Consider the following 26,289-nt stretch of genomic DNA (forward strand, 5'->3'; position numbering starts at 1 on the left):
GATACCTTTTCCATACGTTCAATAAGTCTGTCCAGCTCTCCAATCCTTTGGTCTCGCTCCTCAAGGCTGGTTTCTGCTGCTTTCATCTTGATATTGGCCTCCTCGATGGCTTTCAGAAAATTATTGGTCTCTTCCTTCAAAACAAATTCTTTATCTTAACACACAGAGTTTATTCAGGGCATTCATCTTGGCTCAAATATCTTTCTTTTTAGGAATATCAGAGCTCTGGCTTTTTAAAGGATGGGATCATTTTAAAAACTTTATTTAAGAACAAGGAAATCTTATTTATAAGATCATAGATGTAAACCTGGAAGGAACTTCAAAGGCCATTGAGCTAACCCCCTTCATTTTGTGGATGAGGAAAGCAGAGCCAGTTACTTATTCAGGGTCACATTGGCAGAGTCAATATCCCAACACAGGTCCTTAAACTACAAATCCAGTGCCCTTTTCTATTTCAATAAATCTAGAAAATCCTTTAGGATTTAGATCCCACATAAAAAAACCATATGGACCATATAGCTTCCTCTATAGTAACTATAGCAAAGGTAAAGATGAAAAGCTAATCACCTTGTTTTAATTCTAAGGAAGCCTAAGCAGGGTTTGACTAATTGGTATTCTTCTCACTTATATGTAGAAAGGTGCTATTTAACTCTGTAAATAGAACAATCTTACTATTTTGTCTCCATTCCGTGCATGGTTCTCACATGTAGAAACCCTATCATTCAATATTTAACTATTTAACAATATTAAACCATTATTCAATATTAACTAACTATGTGCTTCTTGGGCTTTGTTTGTTTTCTCTTTTCAATCACAAAAAATCATATTATTTGTCAAACCATGAAGAAAATCACTGCCACAAGTATAATACAGAATTCCCAGATGCCCTTCTTATTCTGCTGTCCACCAAATTACCCTTAAGAAGAAATCCTATGATTAAAGAGATGGAAGGGAATAAACATTTATATAGCACTTCTCATATGCCAAGCACTTTACAAATACTACCTCATCCAATTAAGTGAATAATCAATCAATCACTCACTCAACATTTTCTGAGAGTCTACTATGAGTAAGCCAGTATATTAAGATACAGTATGTATAAAGATACATAAAGCACAGCCCTTTCCCTCTCAAGTTTACAATGTATTTGGTGGATAGAAGATACTGGAATCAGCATGGTAGGGTGGAAAGAGTGCTGACTCTGGAGTCAGAGGACCTGAATTTAAATCCTGATTATGACCCTTATTACCTGTGCAACCATTGGGCACATTTTTTAAGCTCACTGGATTTCAATTTCCTTATCTATAAAACAGTTGCTTCCAAGGCCCCTTCTAATTCCTGTTTCTGTGCAAATATAAAATTATTATATAGAGTACAATACCATAAACAAGGTATAAAAGAAGTAACATCTCCCTCTCAGTGGAAGAAGATACTTTTCATAAATGGAAAATGCTTTGTGTAAGAGATTACATTTCTACTAAGTTTTGGAGAATAGTTTGGTTTAAAGAGGTAAAGAGATGGGGGTAGAGCATTTTAGATGGGAAAAAATAATATGGAAGAAGAAAAGCACATAGTGAATTTAGAGAACAGTAAAGATTTCAGTTTTCCTGTCATATAGGGCAGGTTTGAGGGGCTTTTATTTATGGAGATAAAACTGGAAAGGAAATTTATGTCTGTATGGTGGAAGAACTTCAATGTCAGGCAAAGTTTGAAATTAATTTGGTAGGTCCTGGGAAGTCATTTCTAGGAAGAATTTCAAGGGGCAAATAAATGAACTCAGTCCTTCTCTTGTGCTATAGTCCTATGATTATGACTACGTTGATGATGAGAAAAACAAAATAAAAACAAAAAACCTTTCTTGGTTTTCATTTCATGGCTTCCTCCATACATACCAGGAGAGCCTCTTTCTCTGCGTTATGTTTTTGGTGTTCTTGCTGTAGTTTTTCTTCATATTGACTATATAGCTTCTTGGTCAACTCTCTCATGACATCAGCATTGGCTTCATGGGAAGATTCTACCTGTAAAAGGGAGAAATGTCAAGGTCATACCATCCTTGGATGAAATAAGGCTAGAAGCAACAGGTGTGTGTATGTATATTATTGATATTATATGTGTATATGTGTATTTATGTATGTGTAGCATGTGAACATACATGCACACACATATACATACCCTATAATCACATATATACATAGAAGTCCAGGGAATTTAAATTAAATTTAAATAATTTGCCCAAGGGTTATACAGGTAGTAGTAGTAGTCTCTCGGAAGCCGAGTATGACGATTGTCTTTATGCATGTGTGCACAAAGATACTTGTAAGTGGAAAAGTCGATGCACAGAGACAGTCCCACTCTCTCGGCATTGGAAGCCTGGGTCCAGTGGCACGAAAAGTCGTTACACCTGGAGACTTCCTCACCTACATTGGACGGCCATGTTGTCTTTTGTGCTCCAACACACCCTAAGCACTCCACAGTGCTTTGCTGCGTCGCCCTCTCAGCCGTTGAACCTTCTTGTTGGTTTCTTCCGTCTGTTCGGCCGAAGCAGTCTTCACATGCTGGGTGAGCAAAGCCCTAGTTCACCAGGGGTTGACGACCCAATGGCTACCCTCACAAGGTTTAGCCAGCCTGTCAAAGCCGTTGCCCGGGGTGTGGCCGCTGCCACATGCTAGCAGCTACTGGGAGCCACAAGTGAGAGCTGGGTGTCAGGTAGGGGGTCAGAGGCTGGAGAGCTGCCCTAGGAGGACACGACAAGCCCTCCATATACAGGTAGTAGACAAGTAGTAAGTATCAGAAGCAGGGTTTGAACTCAGGTCTTCTAACTCCAGAGTCATTGCTTCTTTTTCACTGAATCATGATGCTACAGGTTTTTCTACATTGCACCTGAAAGTGTATGGAGTTGTCCCTTATTTCATCATTCTCACTTTACTCACATAGACCCTGAATAAGTGTTATCACTGACTCTTCCTCCCTGTGCCTTTGTCATTTCTGAATGATACAGAATAAGTTTCATCTTGTCAAGTCACTCATTTTTTTATTTTGTTGCCTAGAGTTAAACTGATAGCTGGTTGTGTCACATTCCTATAAGTCCTGCTGGTAGATCATTGAGCTTGGGAGTTCTGAGTTAACTGGGCTAATGCCTTTTGGCTGTGTCCACCCTAAATCCAGCATCTGTACAGTGAGCTCCTGGAAGCTGGGGGTCACAGAACTTGCCCTAGGTCAGAAATAGAACAGATCTGACTCCCATGCCAATCAGCAATGGATCTGCCTGTGTGAGTGGCTGCAATAATTCCAGCCTGAGTGAAAAGAAAAGAACCATCTTCAGAAAGAAAGAAAAAAACAAGATTTTTAAAGGAAATCTTTGGGGTAGAGATTTAAGATTAAGTATATGATCAAGCAATGGCAGAAGAGGAGTAATAGCTAGGCAATTGGGGTTGACTGATTTGTCCAGGGTCACACAGTTAAGAATTATCCAGGGCCAGATTTAAACCCAGGATCTCTTTCCACTGAGCCACCTGGCTGCCCTCACTTCTCATCTTTCACAGAAACACTTTGAGAGTAGAGCAGGAATTCAGAATATGCCAGTAGGAAAAGGAACCTCATGGTGGGACCCACTAGAGTTCACTTCATCTTCCCTATCTTTTGATTCTAATCTTGCTTCCAACGCTCATCTGCGTGTTCATGAGCCCCTTAACATTGATAACATGTGTACTACCTATCTCAAAGGGTTGTGGTAGAGAAAGTGCCTTGGGAATCTTTAACGTGTGACATAGTATTTCTATCTTGTAGAAGCAAAACCCCCCCAAATATAAACCAAAAAAAAATGTATGCTTTCACCTGCCAAAAAAAAATTACATAAGTGGGATTAATATTGTTTTCTTGCCTTGTCCTTTTGTTGTCATTCCTCGCTGTTATCAGGGTTCCTGCCTATCTTACTCAGCCTTCCTTATAACTGCTTCTAATCTGATATAGGCAGAGGAATCAGATGAGGCTGTTGGACTTGTGTCTAAAGTACAAGTAAACAGACTCCAAATAAGAACTTGAAGGCATTGCTGTGAGAAAAGGACATGACCTTTTAGCACAAGATGGAGAAATCACTCCTCTTCAATGGAAAAGATGAAGCAATGGAGTGGTATTCGGGGCTTAAGCAATTAAGAATCATGCTATTATGCTAATACAAGACCAACCTTATGAGTTTTGTAACAGTTTGTGGTGTTTTATTTAATTAGGGGTGAATTCCCAAATCCTGCCACTTCAAGGGGCACCAAATGGACTTACTAAAAGGGAGAGCTTTGGGGAAGGAATCACTTATACAAAATTGAGATAAGTAAAAGTAACAAGGGTTCACCCTTGAATTGTACCATCAAGCCAACCTTTAAGAACACTTTTTTTTTTAAACTCTTACCTTTTGACTTGGAATCAATACTATGTATTGGTTCCAAGGCAGAAGAGTGGTAAAGGGCTAGGCAATAGGGGTTAAGTGACTTGTCTAGGGTCACCCAGCACCTCCCATCTCTAGACCTGGCTCTCAATCCACTGAGCTACCCAGCTGCCCCCAGAACATTTTATTAAAAGCTCACATTTCTACATCATTTTATGGTGACAAATACTTTCCAATATATCACTCTTTAAAAGAGCCAGTGTAAGTATAATTATGTACATTTTATAGATAAAGAAACTAAGACCCAGCGAAGTATATGGTACAGAGGAAAGCATACTGCAGTTGAACACGTAGCTTGGAATCCTGGCTTTGATACTCACCACACAAATGACTTTCCCCTACAAGAAGCCTGTGCTCTATGGACGCATTTGTTCCTACACTTTTGTTCTCATTTAATTTTTCTTTAGCTGCCAGATAAATCTGTCTCTCTCAGTTTCCTAGCCCAGTGCCCCACACAAAATAAATGTTTAATAAATGATAGAAGTTGAAATATAGGTAGGCGCCAAGGTACAGAAAAAAAAAGAATGTGTTCACAGCATTCCATTAGAAGCTCAAGAAATGCATTGTGAAATCAAAACTACCTCTAACCTGATTAGACTCTCCCACATTCCTTTTTCATATAGACATAGTAATAGCAAGATGTGGATTCTAGAGGCCTTGACAGAAACATGAATGTGGGAAGTTGATCTGGGCTGAGACAGTGACTCATAAATATGAATGTGAGACAGATTCTACTAGTGGGAAAGCAGTAAGCTGCTTACCACTGAGAAATAAACTAACACTTTCACGTCCCCAGAAGCCAACACAAAGCTCTGTTCAATTCCATCCAGTGGCATTCAAAAAGATCATATTTATTTGTTTGCTTGCTTGTTTATTTATTTTAAAAACCTTTACTTTCAGTCTTGGAGTCAATACTGTGTATTGGTTCCAAGGCAGAAGAGTGGTTGGTAAGGGCTAGGCAATGGGGGTTAAGTGACTTGCCCAGGGTCACACAGCTGGGAAGTGTCTGAGGCCAAATTTGAACCTAGGACCTCCCGTCTCTAGGCCTGGCTCTCAATCCACTGAGCAACCCAGCTGCCCCCAAAAGATCAAATTTAAAATAGAGATCTGGTGCTCACGAAAGCTGAAAAAAAAATTACTATCTTATCTCTGTGTGAATTCAGAGAAGCATAATGTGCATAATTAGGGAAATGATGGCTTCCTGAACTCTGGTGTGCCCAGAACATACTTGAAAGTTCTGGATCCTACATTTTATTTAGGATAGACTTTGGAAATGCTTATAGAGCAAGAAGAAAGCTAGAAGATGGTGAAGGGGCTAGAATCATGCCATATAAGCTCTAGTTTTATGTTTTTAACCCTTACCTTCTCTCTTGGAATCAACATTACCAAGGTAGAAGAGTGGAAAGGGTTAGGCAATTGTGGTTAAGTGACTTGCCCAAGGTTGCACAGCTTGGAAGTGTCTTGAGATCAAATTTATACACAAGACCTCCCGTCTCTAGGCCAAGCTCTCTATCTACTCAGCCACCCAGCTACCCCAAGAACTAGTTTAAAGATAGGAGGATGCTTAGCCTGGAGAAGAGGAGACTGATGAGGTAGTAGGGGGAAGACAGGATTAAGATAGTTATTTTTCAAGTATTTTCAGAACAATCTGGGGACCAAACAGCAAAAGTTTACAGAGTTTACAGAGACATGCATTTCAGTGCTATTTAAAGGAAGAAAATGCCTAACAATTAAAACTGTCAAAAAATAAAAGATTAATTGTCCATAAAAAGTAAATTTCATATCACTGAAGCTCTTCAAATAAAGCTGGAAAGACCATCTGAAGTCCTTTCCAACTGTGAGAATCTATGATTGCAAAGAAGTTTAATAGGGATTTGAGACCTGACTGGCATTCTGGGATTTCTAGTTCAGTGAGGCAAGTGTTCTCTCCCAGAAATTTAGGCTTGAGTTGTGCCCACGAGTTTGTTGTTGTTTTTTTAAAGGGACACACATTGGCTAAGGAGATAGATGAAGCAGAGCAGAAATGCACACTGGAGAGAAGTACTTTGGATTTCCTTTGGGTATCTTACATAGAATATTCTGGAGCTAAAGACTTAAGCCTCAGGGTATGGGTTCTGGTCAATGGAACAAAAAACTTGGAAAGAAAAAGCAGGTGAGTGACTACCCCTTCCGGGAACTGTACTAAATTCGGAAAGGTTTTATTTTTAGCTTTCTCAATTCTCCTTTAATATGCATTTTATATTATTGTCTTCCCCCTTATCCAAGTTAATTTTTATTATAAATTTTATTCCATGTAAAAATCTTGAATGTATGTATAATATGAATTATTGTGTGCCAGACAACTATTAAAGAGGTCAGTGGATTCAATTGACCAGAATTTCACTTATCTAGAAGAAATTTTTTTTAAGTTTTATGTATGATTTTATTAATAACTAACATTTTTTTCATTGATCAATTCTTTACTTTTTGAGGTAACCATGAAAAAACACATCTTTATCTTTGAATAGTATTATAGAATAACTAACTTTTTTTAAGCTCCCTAAAATAGCAGATGAAGAAACCTATGTGGAATTTGTTGTCATTTTACACCCCAGGCTAGAAAATGAGCTTGTTGTTAGAGCAAAGTTTAGGTGCTCAAGTGCCAGAGGGAAAATGCTAGCCTCCAGCAGAAAGAAGACAATGGCATGGTTCAAGAAAGATTAAGCACCCAGCCAAACTTGGATCTACACAGTAATGCGGAGTGGGTACAGTAGGAATATGTAGTCTCTTGGGCAATGATTCTCAAACTTTTTAGGTGTCACTGGACCTCTTTGGAAGTACAGTAAATCCTATGAATCCCTTCTCAGCATGTTTTTAAATGGATAAAACAAAATTCACAGGATTAGAAAAGAAACTAATTATACTAAAATACAATTATCATTTTTTAAAAATTCATAGGTACCAGTTTCAGAGCCTCTACTCAAAGGAATATTCTTACATTTTGCTTCGTGGTGCCACGATAAATGCAGAATTTGCTAATAAAAATGGTAGCCAGCTTTTGTCCTCTTTTCATTATAAAAGAGCACCTATTACCCATCACTGCCAAAGAATCCCACTGGTAGGACTGGAAAATTTAGGGACTACCACAATTATATTTTTTTGCTGCAAAACCAGATTAGAAGGACTTTGGGGTTGTCTGTGGGCTCCTAGGATAATTCTCATTAAGTTCAAACATACTAGCGTTCCAAACTTTTAATGTTCCAATTAACACACAACCTAGGTGTCATCCTGAACTGTCTCTAACTATGTCTCTCCTCTCTCCCTTCTCTAATATCCAATCGGTTGTCAAATCCTGTCATTTCTACCTTTATAACATCTTCTGATATCTTTCCTATATGTCGCCTCTCCTCTGGCCCTGGTACCAGTCCTCATCACCTCATACATGGATTATTGTCTCCTACTTGGTCTCCCAGCCTCAAGTTTCTCCACAGTCTATTCAGTCCTCTACTTCTACTCAACACATCACTCCTCTATTCAATAAACTCCAGTTATTCCCTTTACCTGCAGGATTAAATATAAAATCTTCTGTTGGTCTTTAAAATCCATCAAAACCTAGTCCCTTCCTGCCTTTCCAGTGTTTTCAGTCCTGAGATTTTACTTGGATATTCAGTGACACTGACCTCCTTGCTATTCCTTGCAGAAGACTCTCCATCTGCCAGCTCCAACCATTTTCAATGGTTGGTCCCTATGTGTAGAACACCTTCTCTCATCTCTGCCTCTGAGCTTCTCTAGTCTCCCTCAAGTCTCAGCTAAAGTCTCCCCTTCTGAAAAAGCTTTTTCCCCCACTTAAGACTACTTCCTTTCCTCTGGGATTGTTCTCCAATTTAACTTGCATATATCTTGTTTGGATACAGTTTCTTTCATGTTGTCTCTCCCTCTCCTTCACCCTGATCATTAGACTGGGAGCTCCTTGAAGGCAGCAAATGTCTTTTACCTTCCTTCATAACTCCAGCACCTAGGACAGTGCCTGGGACTATGTAGGCACTCAAATGCTAGTTGACAGGCAGTCAATAACCCTGCAGGTTTGCACAGAACAAAGGCAGAACCTGTCTGAGCAGTTCTTGCAACACTTAGGAGAATGATGAAGGGAAGAAAATAAGTGTGTGTGTATATATATATATGCATAGTTGTAGCTATCCTTTCCATGTCTCAGGGCTTAAGGGTGTGGCACTCCTGTGATCCAGAAAATCTAGGTAGAAATTTTTGGCCCTCTTTTCATACCTGAGAAGAAGTCTGCATTTTTTTTCTTTAATGTGGTATTTATAGTACTTTACTGTAAATTTTGGGCTAATTGTGCATTTCAGAGTTCCTAAACTTTTTCTGTGTCATCGGCTGGCCTTTGCATGTTGTCTGCAGCTTCCATAAAGCTTCCCCAAAATTCTCATTTAATTTCTTATGACAATCCATGATATATCAAAATCATGATATGGAAATTTGTGATGTAGAAGGGATACTTCTACTTGTATGTGTGTGTGTGTGTATATACATATACATATATGTATAAATCTGATCCTTACAACAGCCTTACAAGATAGGTACTATAATTATCCCCATTTTACAATTGAGGATACTGAGGCAAACAGAGGCTAAGTGACTTGCCTGGATTACATAGCTAGAAAGTTTTTTGGAGATGATGTGAACTCAGGTCTTCCTGACTTCAGTCCCAGTGGTTCTATCCATTGTGGCTCTAGCTGCCTTGGAGAAGCAGTCATGTCAAGGGTGTAAATGAGGACAGAATATGGTCAGTATTTCTGGGGATTCAATACTGTGCTGAAGTGACATACGCAAACATACTCTGGATCACCTAGAGAATACCTTCAATTCTGGTCTTCTGGGCCTATTGACAATAGATGCAGAGGCAGCAAGATGGTTCATTGGATAGAGAGCCAGGCCTAGAGTCAGAGGTCCTGGGTTCAAATCTGAACTCATATACTTCTTAGCTATGTGACCCTGAGCAAGTCATTTAATCCCAAATGCCTAGCCCTTACTCCTTTTCTGTCTTGGAACTAATATTTAGTTCAATTCTAAGACAGAAGTTAAAAGTTTAAAAAAAAATGAGTGTGGAAAAGAAATAAGATAAGAAGAGGGGGTTTGAAAGAAAAGGAAGACAAAAGAGAAGGGAGCTGAAAAAGGAAAGGGGGAATGAAGAAATATGTTAGGAATAGAAACCTGATGAAAAATTTAAGGTTCATTTACTTTACCTTTAGTTTCAAAAGCTGATTTTCAACCTGAGCCACTTCTAACTGTCTCTGCTTTTCTCTCAGTTTTTCCATTGATGCTTCATATGTCTGCTGTAAATTTCTGATCTGATCCTTAATGGTGCTATTTTCCAAGGTAACATCCACCAATGTTTTCTGCCAGGATAAAAATGAGAATGCATTTTGAGCCATTCCATTACTGACTGATCATCATAATGACATACAGAAATCACATATGAACAGAAGGACAGGCATTTCATAAAACCTTCACCAAGGCTATAGACTAGAACATCCTTAAAAAATGTGCCTTGCTGCACCCTATAGTGTGTTAAGACAGTCCAGCACGTAGACAATGTGGGCAACAACAAGTCACCCTGCCTATGCACACCCTAGAAACCCAGTCCATTCTGGGAGCCCTTGTCACTATCAGAGGGGTGTGGGTCCTCATTATTGCCTAATTGTCTGATGGCTCTAAAATACCTACCACTAAACTCCTGCAGCCACCTACACCTTTCCCATGGTCCTGTGCTGTTGAAGTTGGCTAGAGAGGAATCCAAAAAATGGAATCTTTCATTCTTACCTTAAAGGAGTGGTCACTTTTGTCCTTCGTGGCAACACGGAGGGGTAGGCAAAAGAGTGACTCCATTGATTCCAATGAATATGTCAGTTTCCCATAGAAAGAAATCTCTTCCCTAGTGCTCCCTCTCATTCCAGCTCAGGAGTGGGAGGGAGGAGCTGGTAGAGCTGGAGGACCATGGACCTTCAGTATAGTTTATTGCACTTAGGCATAGAGCTGTGGACAGACAGGTGCTTAACAAAGGCCTTTGATAATAGCCAGGGGTTGCCCATCAGCAAGAATGTTATAAATGCCTGCAGCTTTTTATGGCTGCAATTTGTGCTTGGTTTATTCTTTTAGGACTCCAGAAGAGTGAGGTCATTAAAATCCAGAACTCCCACTGTTAGACACTGTGTTTATGGCCGTCTTCTCTCACCTCCCACACACACCCCCACCTAGGTCGCATGCCATTTCAAGTCTGAATATCTGGAAACTCTATCCTTTGAAATAATATCCCAAGACCTTGGTTGACTCTAGCAGGAGGAAAGGAACAAGCCTTTAGACCTCCTTATTTCTCTATGCAAAAGGTGGAATTCCTGGTTGGTGTATATTGTTACGGCAGTGTAAGATGGGGTTTTATGATGGTAATTAAGTTGTTGAATGAGGCTAGTGGAATTTCAGTTTAGTAATGGCTTTACCCTGGCAAAGAGAGAAAGATGGTTACTCTCTCTGTCTTTAAAATCTTGAACAAGCAATCTGACTTTCATTTTAAACAATAACAAGTTTATTATATGAAGTATTGATTTGAGTAAGGTTAGGTAGGTGGGCTAGGGATTCCCTATCACTAATAATATCTATCTTTCCCACACCACTGACCCTGCAGAGGGTCAATTCAACCCTCAACAGAGTTGAGGCTACTCTTCCTACCTCTCTGTCTCTATTCCCAGTTCTATCTGGCTACCTAAGCTAAGCCCACATAAATTATAGTCTTTAGTGAGAGCCAGAGATTGTTGTTTAGTCAGGAACTGGAGCCAGGTGTGACCTAGTCACCCAGGTGTTGGCAGAGCCCACCAAGGTAACTCAGCAGTTCAGGTCACTATCACTGGATGATTTTCTCTTGAGATATCACTTGATGATTCTTCAGAGTCTGACATCAAAGATGTATATCTGGAACTGGTAGGTTTCTCACAGGATTCAGGATAAAGATCAATAGTCAGAGAGAGCTGGGTTTAGGAGTTGTTTACTTCTTCAGAGTTCAAAACATCCCCCCCCCCCATGTCCGTTACCCAGTTCAGAATCCTATCCAGGATTCTGAGATCTTCCTCTTATACTTCCTGGTTACCTACTTTCCATCAAACTTCTGCGTCTCCACTCTGGTCCATTACCTTTTCCCCAAAATTCTTCTTATCAATAGTGTTGTTTGTGCTTCGTTTTTTGAGAGGACCAATGACATCATGGAGTGATGACTTGACTTGCTAGTGAATTGAATTTAAGTAAGGCAGAATTGCACAGTCATCTGTCTCACTCTCTGTTATAGTCATCACAGTCCAGAGGCAAGATAAGAGTCAGGACAACTGGTGATATGGATGACCTTAGTAACATTGACTCAATCCAAACTCTTAAGTGCTCCACAGAGCCTGTTCCAGCCAACTTCATGGCCATTAGAACAAATTGTTCTCTTCTACCTGTGAGTTTGAGGTCTGTCACATACCTTCAACTTGGTTTGGTCCCTATACCAAGGCAGTTTTACCAGGATAAGGTTATTGTCCATGCTATTGCTTCTTGGACCCATAGGTGAGACTTGAGTGAAAGATGGACACCAAAGGTGAATGAGCAACCACAGCCCTAAAATGGGCTTAGCAAGCCCTCACACTGGAGGTGGTAGTCCTCCCTAAAAGATGTGATGTGATGTGATGATATTATATTATATTATGTTGTGTTGTGTTGTGTTGTGTTGTGTTGTGTTGTGTTGTGATGTGATGTGATGTGATGTGATGTGATGTGATGTGATGTGATGTGATATGATTATATTATATTATATCCCCTTCAAGTATATAATGACAATAGGAAAATCTGCACTTAGAATAGACTCCCCTTTCAACTTCGTCTGTCAAGGTTATCCCTTGCTTTAAAGGGTCCAATGCCACTTCCTCTATGAAGCCTTACCTGTCACATTTAACTATCTAGGTGAGTCATTTTATGACCCTAGGCCTTAGTGTCTTCACCTATAACATAAGGGAGTTAGACTAGAGGGCATCTGAGATTTCTTCCAGCTCTTAAACTAGGGTTTTAAGACCTTCTTCTACCTAAAAGTTATCTAACCATCCTCACTTATCTGATAAGCTTCCTCTTAGAATTCCTACAACTTCCACTGCATGATTTCTTTGGATATCTAGAAGCTCCTCCATCCCCATTAGAGTATAAGTTCCACAAGAACAGGGTAGTTGTTGTATCTATCTTTGTATCTTTAGTACCTACTATATCCCCTGATTCTTCAAAAATATTTGGTGAACTGAAATCTTATAATGAGGTATATGAAATAGCTAAAAACAGGAAGTAATTTGAACTTGGATGGCAGTATGGTGTTGTAGAAAAAGATTTGGATTCAGGGTCATGGGACCTAGGTTCAGATCTTGACTTTTCCATTTACAACCTATGAGAACATGGGCAAGTTATATCTCTGTAATTCTTAGTTTCTTCATCTGTAGAATGAGGGATTGGAGTAGATGACGTCTACAGTTTCTAGAAGACTACCACTCTAAGGCCTCTTTGTATGCTATATAAAAATTGAGAATTAATGTTATGTTAAGTGTTCTTGGACTAATTTCCTCAGTCTCTCTTGAACACCAGTTCTAATAAATCTAGGGAGAGCCTTAATAAAGAGAATGTCTCTTAGTTTATCATTTACTAAATCAGTCAAGGGAGAATCCTTTGTCTATTATTGACCAAATTAAGAAAGGATGTGTAGGGGCATCTAGATGGTTCAGTAGATAGATCCTAGAGACAGGAGGTCCTAGGTTCCAATCTGGCCTCAGCACTTCCTGGCTGTGTGACCCAGAACAAATCATTTAACCCCAAATGACTAGCCCTTACTGCTCTTCTGCCTTGAAACCAATACTTAGTATCAATTCTGAGAAGGAAGGAAGGAAGAAACAAACAAATGAACAATTGAAAAAAAGAATGAAGGAAATTCCATTCCTGACCAATTGAGGAAAGGGATAGTCCTTAGTTTCCTGGGAAAAATTTTCCTCAAAGGTGTACCCACATTACTTTTGTCCCCTCTAGTAAATAAATAAATGCTCATTGTGGAAAACCATATACTTTTGATTTATCATTACTATGAAACTACTTCATCTTCTGTTTCCTTGTTACTTATAAATGTAAACTGCAAATTGCTTGAGAGAAAAGAGAATTTTTTCTGGCCAGCAGGTAGAACTCTATTGATCCAACCAAGTTACATATACACCAATAAAATGTGTTTCCAACAGATATACACTAAACCCAGGATTTGAATCTTTTTTTAATAGCACCTTTCAGTCTCAAATTTATAATTCTAGGAGTAAATAAGATCAGTCACAAAACTGAACAGGCTAACTGTTCACAAAAAGGACAGGCTAACTAAAAATCATAGAATCTTAGAGCTAGAAAAATCTTAGAGATAACCTAATTGAACCAATTCATTTTAAACATGAGGAAATAAAACCCAAGATGTTTCTCTCTTCCTCTGAAACCTACTTTGGCTCCCTATCATCTAAGGGACAGAGCCTAATCTTATTGGAGAAAAGATGTCATAGTAAAACTAAACAGAGGTTTGTTTTCATTTATTAACTCAAATAAGATAAGGGAAATCTGGAAGGGAAGAAGTAGAAGCACTGACACATAGTTAAAAACTTAATAAATGCTTGTTGATTGATTTAAACTTACAGAGTTAGCCGGCTGTAAGATGGATGATTTTTTTGCCTGGCAGATTATCCATCAGTTATAAAATACCTGTTCTTGGCTACTTGTGATTAATATTTAAAGATAATTTGAAGTTGGCTAAACACCAGGTCAAGATGGAAAGACTGAAATGTTTATCCAGTTGCTTAAGCAAAAATGTGCCATTCAGACAAAAAAGTGAGGTGTCAACTGTGTGAGAGAAACCTTTTGGATTTTTGGAATAAAAAGCCTGGATGAGCAGCAAGAATTCTACCAGAATTGGGGGTTGGGCACAGAAAAGGTTTGGAACTTTGAAAGGAGAGAAAACCCTGAGGGAGACAGTTGGATCTGCTCTTTTGACTTGAGACTTCCTGAGGAGAAGGTTCAATCTTTGACTGGATCCCAATCCCAGAAACCTTTCTCTCCCTGAATTCCTGATCCCAACTCCCTTAAAAGACCAAAGTGGAAAAAGACTTGAAGAAGAGAACAGTTCACAAAGAAGATCTGTCACATTCTCCCTGTTACCTTGAACTTGGGACACCTGTTGTGGTGTGCCAAAAGGGTCCATTGCTCTGAACCCCTCAGGGGCTCAGGCCATCAAATCTGAATCACCTAACTTAGGGGGAAGGGTTTAGCTACAAAGGGATCCCTTCTTCCCTCTTTCCCTCCCAACCCCAGTTTATCAGCCATTTTCAATCTATCCTTCATCCCAGTTATTTTAGAATAAATCCATTATCAAACCTTAACTGACTCAGTGAAGGGCAGTTATAGCTGAGGGAGGAGAGAAGTGACTCTCTTTCCCTAAAAAGGAAGAAGCTTACTATATAGGAAGATCCTGGCAGTGGGGAGTGAAAAGGCAGGCATTAGTGAGGGGTCATAAGTAGAGAAGACTGAAGGGGGGAAAAAACAGACTCGCTCTCCTACCTCTTGATTCAAAACAACATCAACTCCTCCTTTGCCCTTTGCCTTGAGGGAGGGAAGACTCCATTTCTCCCTTTATCTCCCCCAAACACCCCTTTATTTCGACTGGCAAGTAAATTATGCACTTGACCCGAAACCCAGAATCTGGCAATAATGAGCATATATAAAGTCATCATAGAATAACTTTTAAATTCAGTCAGACTGAATCCTTCAGCTGCCAGATGGTTAAATGTATCCTGGAAAGGTAAGAGATGTTTTAATCTCAAAATATCCAAGAGAAAGAGGAGGAAAAAGAAGTAGAGAAGTAATAAAACTATCACCCACACTGGAAATTCCTTCAGTCTATGCCAAGAAGGGAATCTATGTCCTCCAGAAGGGATTAGAAAGAGTAAAGGAACAAAACACACCCTCCTCTCCAAATTCTTCTTCCATAAAGACATCTAAATAACTGGCAAAGTTTTCTAGCTGAGGATCATATTTGATTCCATCCCTAAACATATTGGTGAGAAAGCCAAGGAAAAGCTAATTAGGATCAACTAATGCTAGAGTCTCATCCCATGAGCCACTTGACTAACATCTACCAATACAACTAGTGACAGAAAGTTCATTATCATTTTATACAGAAGGTAAAAGGGTTCAATACTGGATCACTGGGGGAGATGCTGCCATCTTTGAACCTCTTTTTAAATTATTTAGTAAGAAGGGAAAAAAAACACAAAAAGCTGTGGATTTGGGAGATCAGAAGACCTGGATTGTATTGCCAACTTTGCCACTACAACCACATGGCTTCCTCAAGTGAGTCAGTCAATTCCCCTCTCTGGGTCTCTGTTCCCTCATCTGAAAAATAAGGAAATCGGATAAAATGATCCTTCAGGCCCTCTAGCTCTAATCATCTCTGGGCCTACATCTCTATAGCTACAGGTACTAGAGCCAGGAGTCATCCCAGCTAAAGCCAAACACAAGGAGAAGGCCACCTAAACCAGCCATCAGATATCATTGGGCCAGCTTTGCTGTCAATGCAACTTTGGTTTTCTTCTGTCATAAAGGTCTGTGTCTCACCATAACATGCAGGTGGCCCCTGGCTTCCCATGCCAATGTTCTTCTAAATGAATTAATGGAGGCAACATGGGACAGTGAAAGAGCACTGGCCCTAGAATATTTTCTAAACCTCAATTTTCTCAGTGATAAAATGAAAATCATACCTTCTTGAGGTTGCCATGAGGGTTATCAAGTAATACAGTGAATATGAATAGATTTGGGTTGGGGGTTGTTTGCTTCTTTGAAACTCTTACTTTCTGTCTTAGCATCATTATTGAGTATTGACTCCAGGGCAGAAGAGCTGTAAGAGCTAGGCAACTGAGGTGAAGTGACTTGTTTAGGGTCACACAGTAGGAAAGCATAAAAGGCCAGATTTTATCCCAGAATCTCCTGTTTCCATGCCTTTTAACCTGACATGCTGCTGTGCCCTACCATCTACCTCCAACCCAATACTCTGTCTCTTGACCTGGGACCATCTATTGCTGAACAATGAGTGTTCACAACATATGTAAATGCCCTCAGCCCCACTATGAAACAGATCATTCATTATATGGTCATTATCCCTAGTATGGCAACTTATGTATGAACCCTGCCTCACTGCTTTCCATTTCTCACTCTGGGAACAGTAATCAAATCAATACAAACATTTCTAGAAAAGATCTATCCATCCATTGCCCTATGACTCTATTCACTATTCCTATAATTTCCCAACCCAAAACTTGGTGTTTTGACCTCACATTGAATAACACTTTCTTATATGTATTTTCTTCTATTAGAATATAAGTTCTGTAAGGGTAGGAACAGTTATCATTTTCCTATTTTTATTCCTAACACTTAGTACAGTACCTAGCATACACAAACAATTTTTTATCCATTCATTTGTTCATTCACACTTTTTTTGCAAATCAAATACTTATTCTTAATTAGATTGTGCTTATCTGTAAAAAAGTAGAGAAATCTTCTGTAACACTAGAATTAGAGGATATAGCTCCAATATCATGTCCAATTTTTACCATATTTGGTTAGTTATATTTGGTAAGGGACGTGATGTGACCCATGAAGTAAAGAGCATCTATTTTAATCATTGCATATTATTAAGATTAAATATTCATATTTAGTAACTTCCTATTACTGATACAGAGTGAATCTCACTGCTTTCTTCTTCGATCATGAAATTTTGATGGAGGCAAATACAAAAACAAATAGTTTAGAATAAGGATCTCTGCTTGAAATATGCCTTGAAGTCTAGTTTTCAAGACTCTCTAGAAAGCTGAAATGTGGCCCTGCTGGAGCATTCTAAACAAGAAGTACACAATTCCATACCTGTAAGCCAATGGAGTCTGAAGCCAAAGAGGAATTCATGTCATTAAAACTATCCAAGGCTGAAGACTGTGTTTCTATGTGATTCTGTAGATAGTCCTGCTGAGCGTTTGAAACCTGAATAGAAGAAAGAGAGAGAGTCATGCAAAACCCACACATAGGAGGACTCTCAACCTGGTTGCCCATTCCTCAGACGTGGTAATCCAGCTCAGCAAAACTTCATAGAATACGTTCAAAAGCAACAGCCTGGTGACAAAGAGAATAAAACTTCAGAGGCTGTCTATACCGATAAAGTCAAAACATAAAATGTGATGCTCTTCCCAAACAATGGCCACTTTGTTCAGATATAGGAGATTAGAGAAGATACTCACTGCCCTGGTTTGCGAAGTCATTTAGAGCATGGTCACCCTTTAAGACAAAAGAATGTTGAGACTTTGGTCTAACCTCCAAGAAAGCTAGAGTACCTTTGGGGAATCCGGACACCCCTAAACACTGGGTAACATCACAAAGACCAGACAAAGTCAGTGTTCAAGTAGGCAAGTGAGAGTGTGCTGGAACAAAGCCCTTCCTTTACATTCTCCCAAGGACCCAGGATCTGAGCTGACATCATTTAGCAGAATAATCTTCCTATTGTTCTCATAAACCCATAGCCCCCTCTTTAAAGGGATGGGAAAGCCAGCCTACAAATAAAAGGACCTAAGAACTCACCAAGACCAACTAAAGATTGCCTCTCTTTGAAGGACCCCCTAAAAACTATAGATATACAATAGAGAAAGATCAGATTTGAAGTTCAAAAACAGGCTAATGGCCATGACAGAGAAAGGCAATGAACAAATTCATTAACTAATTTATCAAAAGTGGATTGATTATATGTAGCATGTGCCCAGCATCACACTAGAAACTGTGGTGGATGCAAAATGAGTACATTATAGCACAGTGGCTGCCACATAGTAATCACTTAATAAATGCTTGTTGACTATTTCCTATTATGACTAGTTCTATTACTATTATTAATAACGATGAAAATGATAGTATTTATATAATGCTTAGAGGTTTGCAAAGTTCTTTAAAAACATCTCATTTTGTCCTCACAGCCCTCAGACGTAGGTACTCTTATTATCTCTATTTTATAAATATAAAAAACTGAGAAAGACAGAGGTTAAGTGACTTGCCCAAGATCACCTAGGTAGTAAGTATCTGAGGCTGAATTTGAATTCAGTCCCGGTCCAGGGCTCCATGCATTCTGCCAATGTTTTTGCTGGCAAGACTAACACATAAGAAAGAATTAACAAACAATTTAGGATCATACAGAATTATGTGATACTGACCACAGGTAGTATCAGAATTTAAATGAAAGGTGGGGGTAAGGGTGGGGGAACAGCTTGGTAGCTCAATGGATTGAGAGCCAGGCCTAGAGATGGGAGGTCCTGGGTTCAAATCTGGCCTCAGACTTCCTAAGAGTGTGACCCTGGGCAAGTCATTTAACCCTCATTGCCTACCCTTTACCATTCTTCTGCCTTGGAACCAATATGTAATATTGGTTCCAAGGCAGAAGGTACAGTTTTTAAAAAATAGAAATTAAAGAAGGAAAACCTCATTATAAGCTGGAGTAGTTGGGAAAGTCCTCACAAAAGAGGAAGATCACAATCAAATACTGAAGGGAGTTTAGTTCAAATAGACATGGTAAGGGTGGTGGGGGTTTGGGAGCAGTGGTAATAGCATAGTCACAGGAAAGGGAAGAAAATAAAGAAATAGATTATTAACAAATGTGGAAGAGTTTTGCTTGTGTTTCTATTATAAAAGTATCTATTTGTTTACACTAAAGTCTTCTGCTCTTATTAAGAGGATTGAGTAACAGAGTGAATAGTGAGTTCAGAGTAACAGAGTGAATAGTGAGTTCAGATTTCACTACACAATTTCTCAGAATTTTTATATATCAACACCTTTCATTAGATACTGAATCTCCACAGAATGTTCAGATGCTGCTGGTTCTTTCTGACTAGGCTCTAGTCTCACACAGAGGTAAGCCCCAGGTTAAGAAAAGCAAATATTTTAAATTTAGAGCCAAAAAAGCAGTAAATTATCATGATTCTCGCTTCAAAAAGATTAGTTGAAGATTTTCTATAAATAAACTCCTCTAGTATATTTTTAAATGATTTAATTCAAAACTGCAGATATCTCCCAAATTTCTCAGACACATATCTTTGCTTAAAATAGAGCCTATTTATGCAGACAAGTGTGCACACTCAAACACATACCTTTTCTGTGGCAAATATTTACATTCTGATCATCTATCCACATTTCCAAATGAATGAGACCTTTACTTACTCTCAGTTCTTTGGTAAGGAGTTGTATTTTCTGCCTCATTTCATCATAGTTCCCATAGATTTGCTTTCTGACTTTTTCCAATGTTGCTCTCACCTGTAATCCAACAGATATACTATTTAAAGATCATGCAACAGGGTTTGAGACCAACATTAAGAAACCACAATGAATGGCAGCCCTGACATAAGACATTCCTAAGAAAAAGACAACTAGGGAGAGAGAGCTTGGAAGACCTCATCCATAACATAGTAATATACCTTAGTTATTTTAATTCTAGCAGTTCTTACTCCCAAGAATAATTGGTCACTTGCGGAAGAGGGATAATTGTGTATTTAAAATAGAAGTCTATTGTCTTGTCTATAATGAAAAGTATTTCACTAGGAAAATGAAGACAAAAGCATAGCCATCCATGACTGGGAAGAAAGATCTTTCTGTGTGGAGAGAAAAGAATTAATTTGTCCTTCTCAGGAGGTACTTCACCCTAGATCCCATTAGGGAATGGAAATCTGCTTAGAGTTTCAAAATAAGACCTCAAGGACATTTTGTTATTGCCACAGGCCCAAAGAGTTGGGAGGCCTCTTATCTCAGGAAAGCAAATCATTAGGCTATCCTGCCTCCTTATCTCCTCTGACCTTTAGGAGTCAGAAGAGACTATCCTGAGGATATGACTATCCTTTCAGAACCTCCCCACCTCTGGTGAAAGATCTAATGAAGCTTATGCTATGCAACTTGTTTCTTTCTTGTTGGGTAGACTTTCCTGCCTAGATTGTAAGTCCAGCCCCCAGATTATGGGGTATCCAACCAAAGCTGTGGAGTTGCATCAGGAATCTATAAAATGCTTGTATTTGCACCCATGCATTGAGCGTTGCCATTAGGGCAACTAGGTCCCTTTACTCATGAGTAAGAATAAAGACTGCATCTTCTAACTATCCTCTGACTCCAGGTTTGTAATTACAATTTGGGTGGGAGGTCCTTTTATTTCATCCCACACACTTCTTTCACTGTTAGGATATTGCAGAGGTCCTTAAGATCTTCCATCCACCCGTTGACCCACCCAAATGGATTATTTAGGGGCAAGTAAGGTTAAGAATAAAATGTGATTTTTGCCTTTGAAAGACTTATGAACTCTGATCTTTACAATACCAACTTGAATTCCAGGGGGCTCATGATAGAAGAGGTCACCTGCTTCCAAATAGAGATGTGACAGAGTGGAAATTAAGACAATTTTTTTGAACATGTGCAGTGAAGGTACTTGCTTTACTTGACTGTACATATCTGTAACAGAGGCTTTGCTTTTTCTTGCTTTCTCAATTAGGGGAGAGAGAAAGAGAAATAGAGAAACTAACAGAGAGAGAGAGTTGGAAGGGAGAGAAGGCAGATCCTCCTTTTAAAAAACAAAATTTAATTTTTTAAGTAGTTTTTGGAAAAGTAAAAGACTTGTACAAAAATATTTTTAGAAGCAATTTTTGTTTTTGGAATTGGAATTGGAGAGGGTATCTATCAATTTAGGAATGACTGAACACATTGTGGTATATGGAGTAATGGAAAATTATTGTGCCACAAGAAATGATGAACAGGACTAATTCGGAAAAACCTGTTAAGATTTATATGAACTGATGCAAAGTGACGTGAGCAGAATAAGGAAAACAATATATATAGTAACAGGAATATTATGTGATGATCAATTGTGAAGGACTAAACAAGGGACTTGAGATTTTAAAAAGCACTATCCATAGCCATAGAAGGAACTGTTAGAATATGATTGCAGATCAAAACACATCCTCCTTCACTTTATTTCCTTCATGAGTTTTTTATTCCATACCTAAGTGTCTTCAGTCACAACATGAGGAATCTGGAAATATGTATTGCATGAAAGCACTGTCATACCCTCTATCATAGTAGTTACAGCATCAGGGAGAATCGGAGAAAGAGGGACAGAATGAGGGAAGAGAATCTGAATCACAAAATGTCAGAAAAAAATTGTCAAAAAGTGTTTCTACTAACAAAATTCATTTTGTAGGATCATAATGTCAACCCTGACTCTCTTTTCAGAATGATTAAATAAAGAGACTAGTAAGCAATGACTTTGAACCTGACTTTGAACTTAGGTGGATGGACAGAATGTTATCAGTTATGATGGGAAAACTAATTTTGAGTCATGATGACATGGAAGGTCCGGACAGCCTAGTTCATTTTGACGTTGGTAGCTCAGAATCAATACTGCCAGCTGTGCTGTTTCATACAGTGAATGGTTTTCTGTGACCTTTGACTTGATTTTAATTCCTTCTCATTCATACAGCCCTTAATACTTAGAAAGAAATGCTGAGATATTTATGCAGTTTAAATATGTAAAAGTAATGTTTCTGCTGAAAAATCCAGTGTTTGAGCCTCCTTTCTATGAGTCCTAATAAGAACATCAGTAAATACAATAAATATACAGTGCATCAAAGGTTGCAAAATGCTTTATATACATTTCATTTTATCGTCACAAGTAGGTGCTATTATTATCTCCATTTTATAGGTAGGGAAATTATTTTGACTGAGAAGTTAAATGACTTAAACAGGAAGCAAAGCATACATAGTTTTTCCCCAGTAAAAAACAAAAAATAAAAGTACCTAGGGTCAAACTCAATTAAGAAGGTAGACAAAAGTATCCTCAGAAAGATTTTTTTTTAAATGAAGGTAAGGGTAACTTCTATTTGCTATATGGAATCAATCAATGTTGATTATGAGATCATAAATCATCAGTCTCGTGTTATTGCTAATTAGATTGGAGTTTTTTGTTTTGTTTTGTTTTGTTTATTTAAAACTCTTGCTTTCCATCTTAGTATAAAGGCTAGGCAATTAGGGTTATGTGACTTGCCCAGAGTCACACAGCTAGGGAATGTCTCTATATATGTTTCTAACGGAGGTTTTGTTTTTTCTTGTTTTATCAGCTGGGGAGGAGGGCAAAGAATGACAGACAGAGAGAGAGAGAGGGAGAGAGGGAGGGGGGGAGAAATGGAGAGAAGACAGATCTTCCTTTTAAAAAAATAAAATTTTATTTTTAAAGTGATTTTTGGAAAAGGAAAAGGATCTACTTGTACAATCTCAGTTTTTTGGTGAAGAAAACACTCCAGGGAAACCCAAAGAAAAGAATAGAGTTCCTTGGTTCATTATTTATTCAGGTTGTTTGGCATAATAGGAGAATCCTCTTAGGACAATTTCTTAACTAAAATGTATCACAAATAGATCCCATCAAAGGCTAGTATTAAGCTTTGTGCTTTGGCTATGACAAACACATGAAGACTTAAAGAACATACTCTAGAAAAAAGAACCGATAATTTGCTTAAATGACATATTGCCATCTACCATTGGTTTCCACAAAGGAACAAGAGTAAAAAAAAAAATGAAAATATCTTACATCCTTGATGTAGTTCATTTCTTCTTTCAGCTGATTAGTGGACCAGCCATATACCACCATTTCTTTCTGTTGGTTTTGGTCAGATCTACGAACCACACCATAAACCACACCTTGGGGGAGCTTCTTGGCAGATTCTCCATTGACGAAATCAGAGTACTAGAAAAATGGAAAAAGGCAAACAGAGAGATGAGCTATAACGAAACTACACAAATACATTTATTCTTACTCATATCTGCTTTCCACTCCCATCATTTGTCCTTAAAAATGAAAGCAAACAGAACATGGGGGCAGGACAGCTAGATGGATTGAGAGCCAGGCCTAGAGATGCGAGGTCAGGGATTCAAATCTGACCTGAGACACTTCATGATATAAGGCCCTGGGCAAGTGACTTAACTAATCCCCAGTGCCTAGCCCTTACTACTCTTCTGGCTTTGAACCAATACACAGTATTGATTCTAAGTCAGAAGTTAGGGTTTTTGAAAAATAAAACAAAATGAGGGAGCCGGATCGTACAATGGATAGAGTGCCAGACCTGGAATCAGGAAGATTTGGGCTCAAATTTGACCCTGGATACTTCCTAGCTGTATGACTCTGGGCAAGTCACTTAACCCTAACTGTCTAGCCCCTGATGCTCTTCTGTCTTAGAATTTATACATAATATAGAAAGTAGGAGTTTTAAATAAATAAAATGAAACCCAAAAACCTCAATATAACTAGCATATACTGTTCTTACTCAAATCAACCTCCTTCCCAGGGCACTTAGTGAGGTTACAGAATAAAATATAGGAATACAGATTTAGAGCTGGAAAGACCCTTAGAAGCCATCAATTCCAATCTCCTCATTTTAAAAATAAAGAACAAAACATTAAGCACACAAAAAAAGTTAATGTGACTTTCCCCGAGTCACAAAGCTACAAAGTATCTGAGGTAGGACCTGAACCAGGTCTTGTGCTCTATCGACTGCATGATACTGTCCTTTCTTTGATAGATCTGCATGAAAAATGTCAAGGGTTCCATCTCATTTCTACAGTAGCATAATTCGTTTTTGTTGTGCAGCCATTTTTCAATCATGTTCAACTCCTTAACCCCATTGGGGAAGAGGAAGTCATGGGATTCAACATGGAAAGAAAAACCAGGTAATTTAAAGTGCAAGTTCCTACACTCTCACATTCCTGGATGTTCTGGCAGGCAAAATTCAATATGTTATTAATAATTTAAGTATTACTAACTTATTTAATAATTTAATTGCTACTGCCCAGGCTAAACATGACAAACAACCCTGTAATTACTCATATCATGCTTTTCTTAGGGGTTTTCTTGGCAAAGAGACTGTAGTAGTGTGCCATTTCCTTCTCCAGCTCATTTTCTGCATGAGGAAACTGAAGTAAACAGGGTTAAGTGACTTGCCCAGGATCACACAGCTCATTGAGTGTCTGAGGTCAGATTTGAACTCACCTGACTCCAGGACTGGCACTCTATCCACTGTGTCACTTAGCTACCCTCAGTTCCCTAAGTTTTATCCTTATCTTCCCCATAAATTTCATCGTTGTAACATTTACTCAGGATCCTGCCAAGCACAATTAGCTATGCCCTTGACACTATATGAATGATTACAGTACTTAAAGAGTTGGATTTGCTTAACTTCCTTTTATGATCTCAGAGATTCGCCCAATATCCTGCCAGGTCCTATAACCAAGACGAAATAAGGGGAAGACACCACAGGTTCAGATTTTGAGCTGGTATGGACTTCTAATATCATTTAGTCCAACTCTTCCCCCATTTTACAGATATGGAAATCAAAACCCAAGGGAGGATATGACTTGCCAAAAGCCATAAAAGTCCTTATCTTCAGGGAACTTGTCATCAATTCAATAAATAAATAATTATAACGTATTAGAATATGAAAAGATGGACAAACATGAAGTAATTAATGAACTATCCCCAAAGAAGAATTAACAGAATTATAATAATAATATATATAATAATAATTAATAGAATTAGATTAAATAAAAATCTCCAGAGGCTAAATAATAGGTTGGGTATAATAAGAGAAAATTTAATATGGAGAAATGTGTAGTCCTATTTTTAAAATGCAACACCACAAATATAGGATAGGAAAAGTGTGTTTTAATGACAATTAATGGAGAAAAAAACTTAAGAGTAAGAAATGGACTGCAAGTTCATGATAAGTCAACATGGCAGCCAAAAAAAAAAACACCAAAAAGGTCAAAATGTGCAGAATTAGAGGTATTTTAGGAAGTACTGTGAATGGCTTATATTTGCAAATATAAGCAAACACCTACTGACTCCATATATAATAAGATCTTCTTGTACATTCACACATATATAATGAAATTTAATTAATAAATTAAATACTTAGTAAGATATCATTATTAAATAATAATAGTAATAAAAATAAAGATCATTTCAATAACTGGGGTCTTCAACATGGTCAAGACTTTATTTGGGACTGCCACAAAGAAGAGAGTTTTCATCCCTGAAAGCAAAAATAGTAGCAATGGGTAGAACTTGCTTCAAGACATTTTGACTCAATGTAGGGGGAGGTGGGTCTTTTTAATAAATAGAACTATATGGTTCTGGTATGATATGGGCTATCTTGGGAGGCAGTTTCACATCACCAAAAATCCTCAAACCTAATTTGAATGGTCACTTGTCAGGCATTTCAGAAAGAATTTCTATTCAAGTCTTTCCCGAATTAAAAATGGCCTGAGTTTTCTTCCAACTCCTTGATACATTTGAAGTCCATATGACTTCAGAATATAGTCTGCCAGAGATTTACCACCTAGTTTTAAAAAACCTAATTGCCTAGTGTATTTAAACCAATAGCTTTACTGCACCAGGTATCATACTAGCTGACTCATATTAGTCATTATTATAAAAACACAGACCCCAAATATTTGTAGATTTCTGATCAAATGGTTCTTTATTGAAAAAAATTACATGTCCCTAGATTAAAGGTTTAATACATGAAGTTGTATTTTTTTTCCTTTCTTAGGAAGTGATTGTCCATTTGAGGTATTATATTTCCTTTTTTTAGGATATTGTTCTCTTCAGAAAGTTTTTGTTCCAAGCTGTTGATTTTTTCTATCAACTTATTTTCTAAATTTTATTC

The 26,289-nt window shown here is 38.2% G+C and overlaps 1 protein-coding gene across 4 annotated transcripts in view; it reads right to left on the reverse strand.

Moving 5' to 3' along the window:
- The window catches only part of MYZAP (myocardial zonula adherens protein), a 117,769-nt gene that overhangs the window by 45,614 nt on the left and 45,866 nt on the right, over positions 1-26,289 (reverse strand). For all 4 annotated transcript variants that reach the window (XM_056809477.1, XM_007479684.3, XM_007479685.3 and 1 more), the window contains 6 exons: positions 23,157-23,312; positions 19,757-19,849; positions 17,432-17,545; positions 9,679-9,831; positions 1,893-2,018; positions 6-134 (listed from right to left, as the gene is read on the reverse strand). In XM_056809477.1, the coding sequence (XP_056665455.1) occupies positions 6-134; positions 1,893-2,018; positions 9,679-9,831; positions 17,432-17,545; positions 19,757-19,849; positions 23,157-23,312 (771 nt within the window). The remainder of the gene's footprint in view (positions 1-5; positions 135-1,892; positions 2,019-9,678; positions 9,832-17,431; positions 17,546-19,756; positions 19,850-23,156; positions 23,313-26,289) is intronic.

This window comes from Monodelphis domestica, chromosome 1 (assembly GCF_027887165.1).
Source record: "Monodelphis domestica isolate mMonDom1 chromosome 1, mMonDom1.pri, whole genome shotgun sequence".
Lineage (NCBI taxonomy): Eukaryota > Metazoa > Chordata > Mammalia > Didelphimorphia > Didelphidae > Monodelphis > Monodelphis domestica.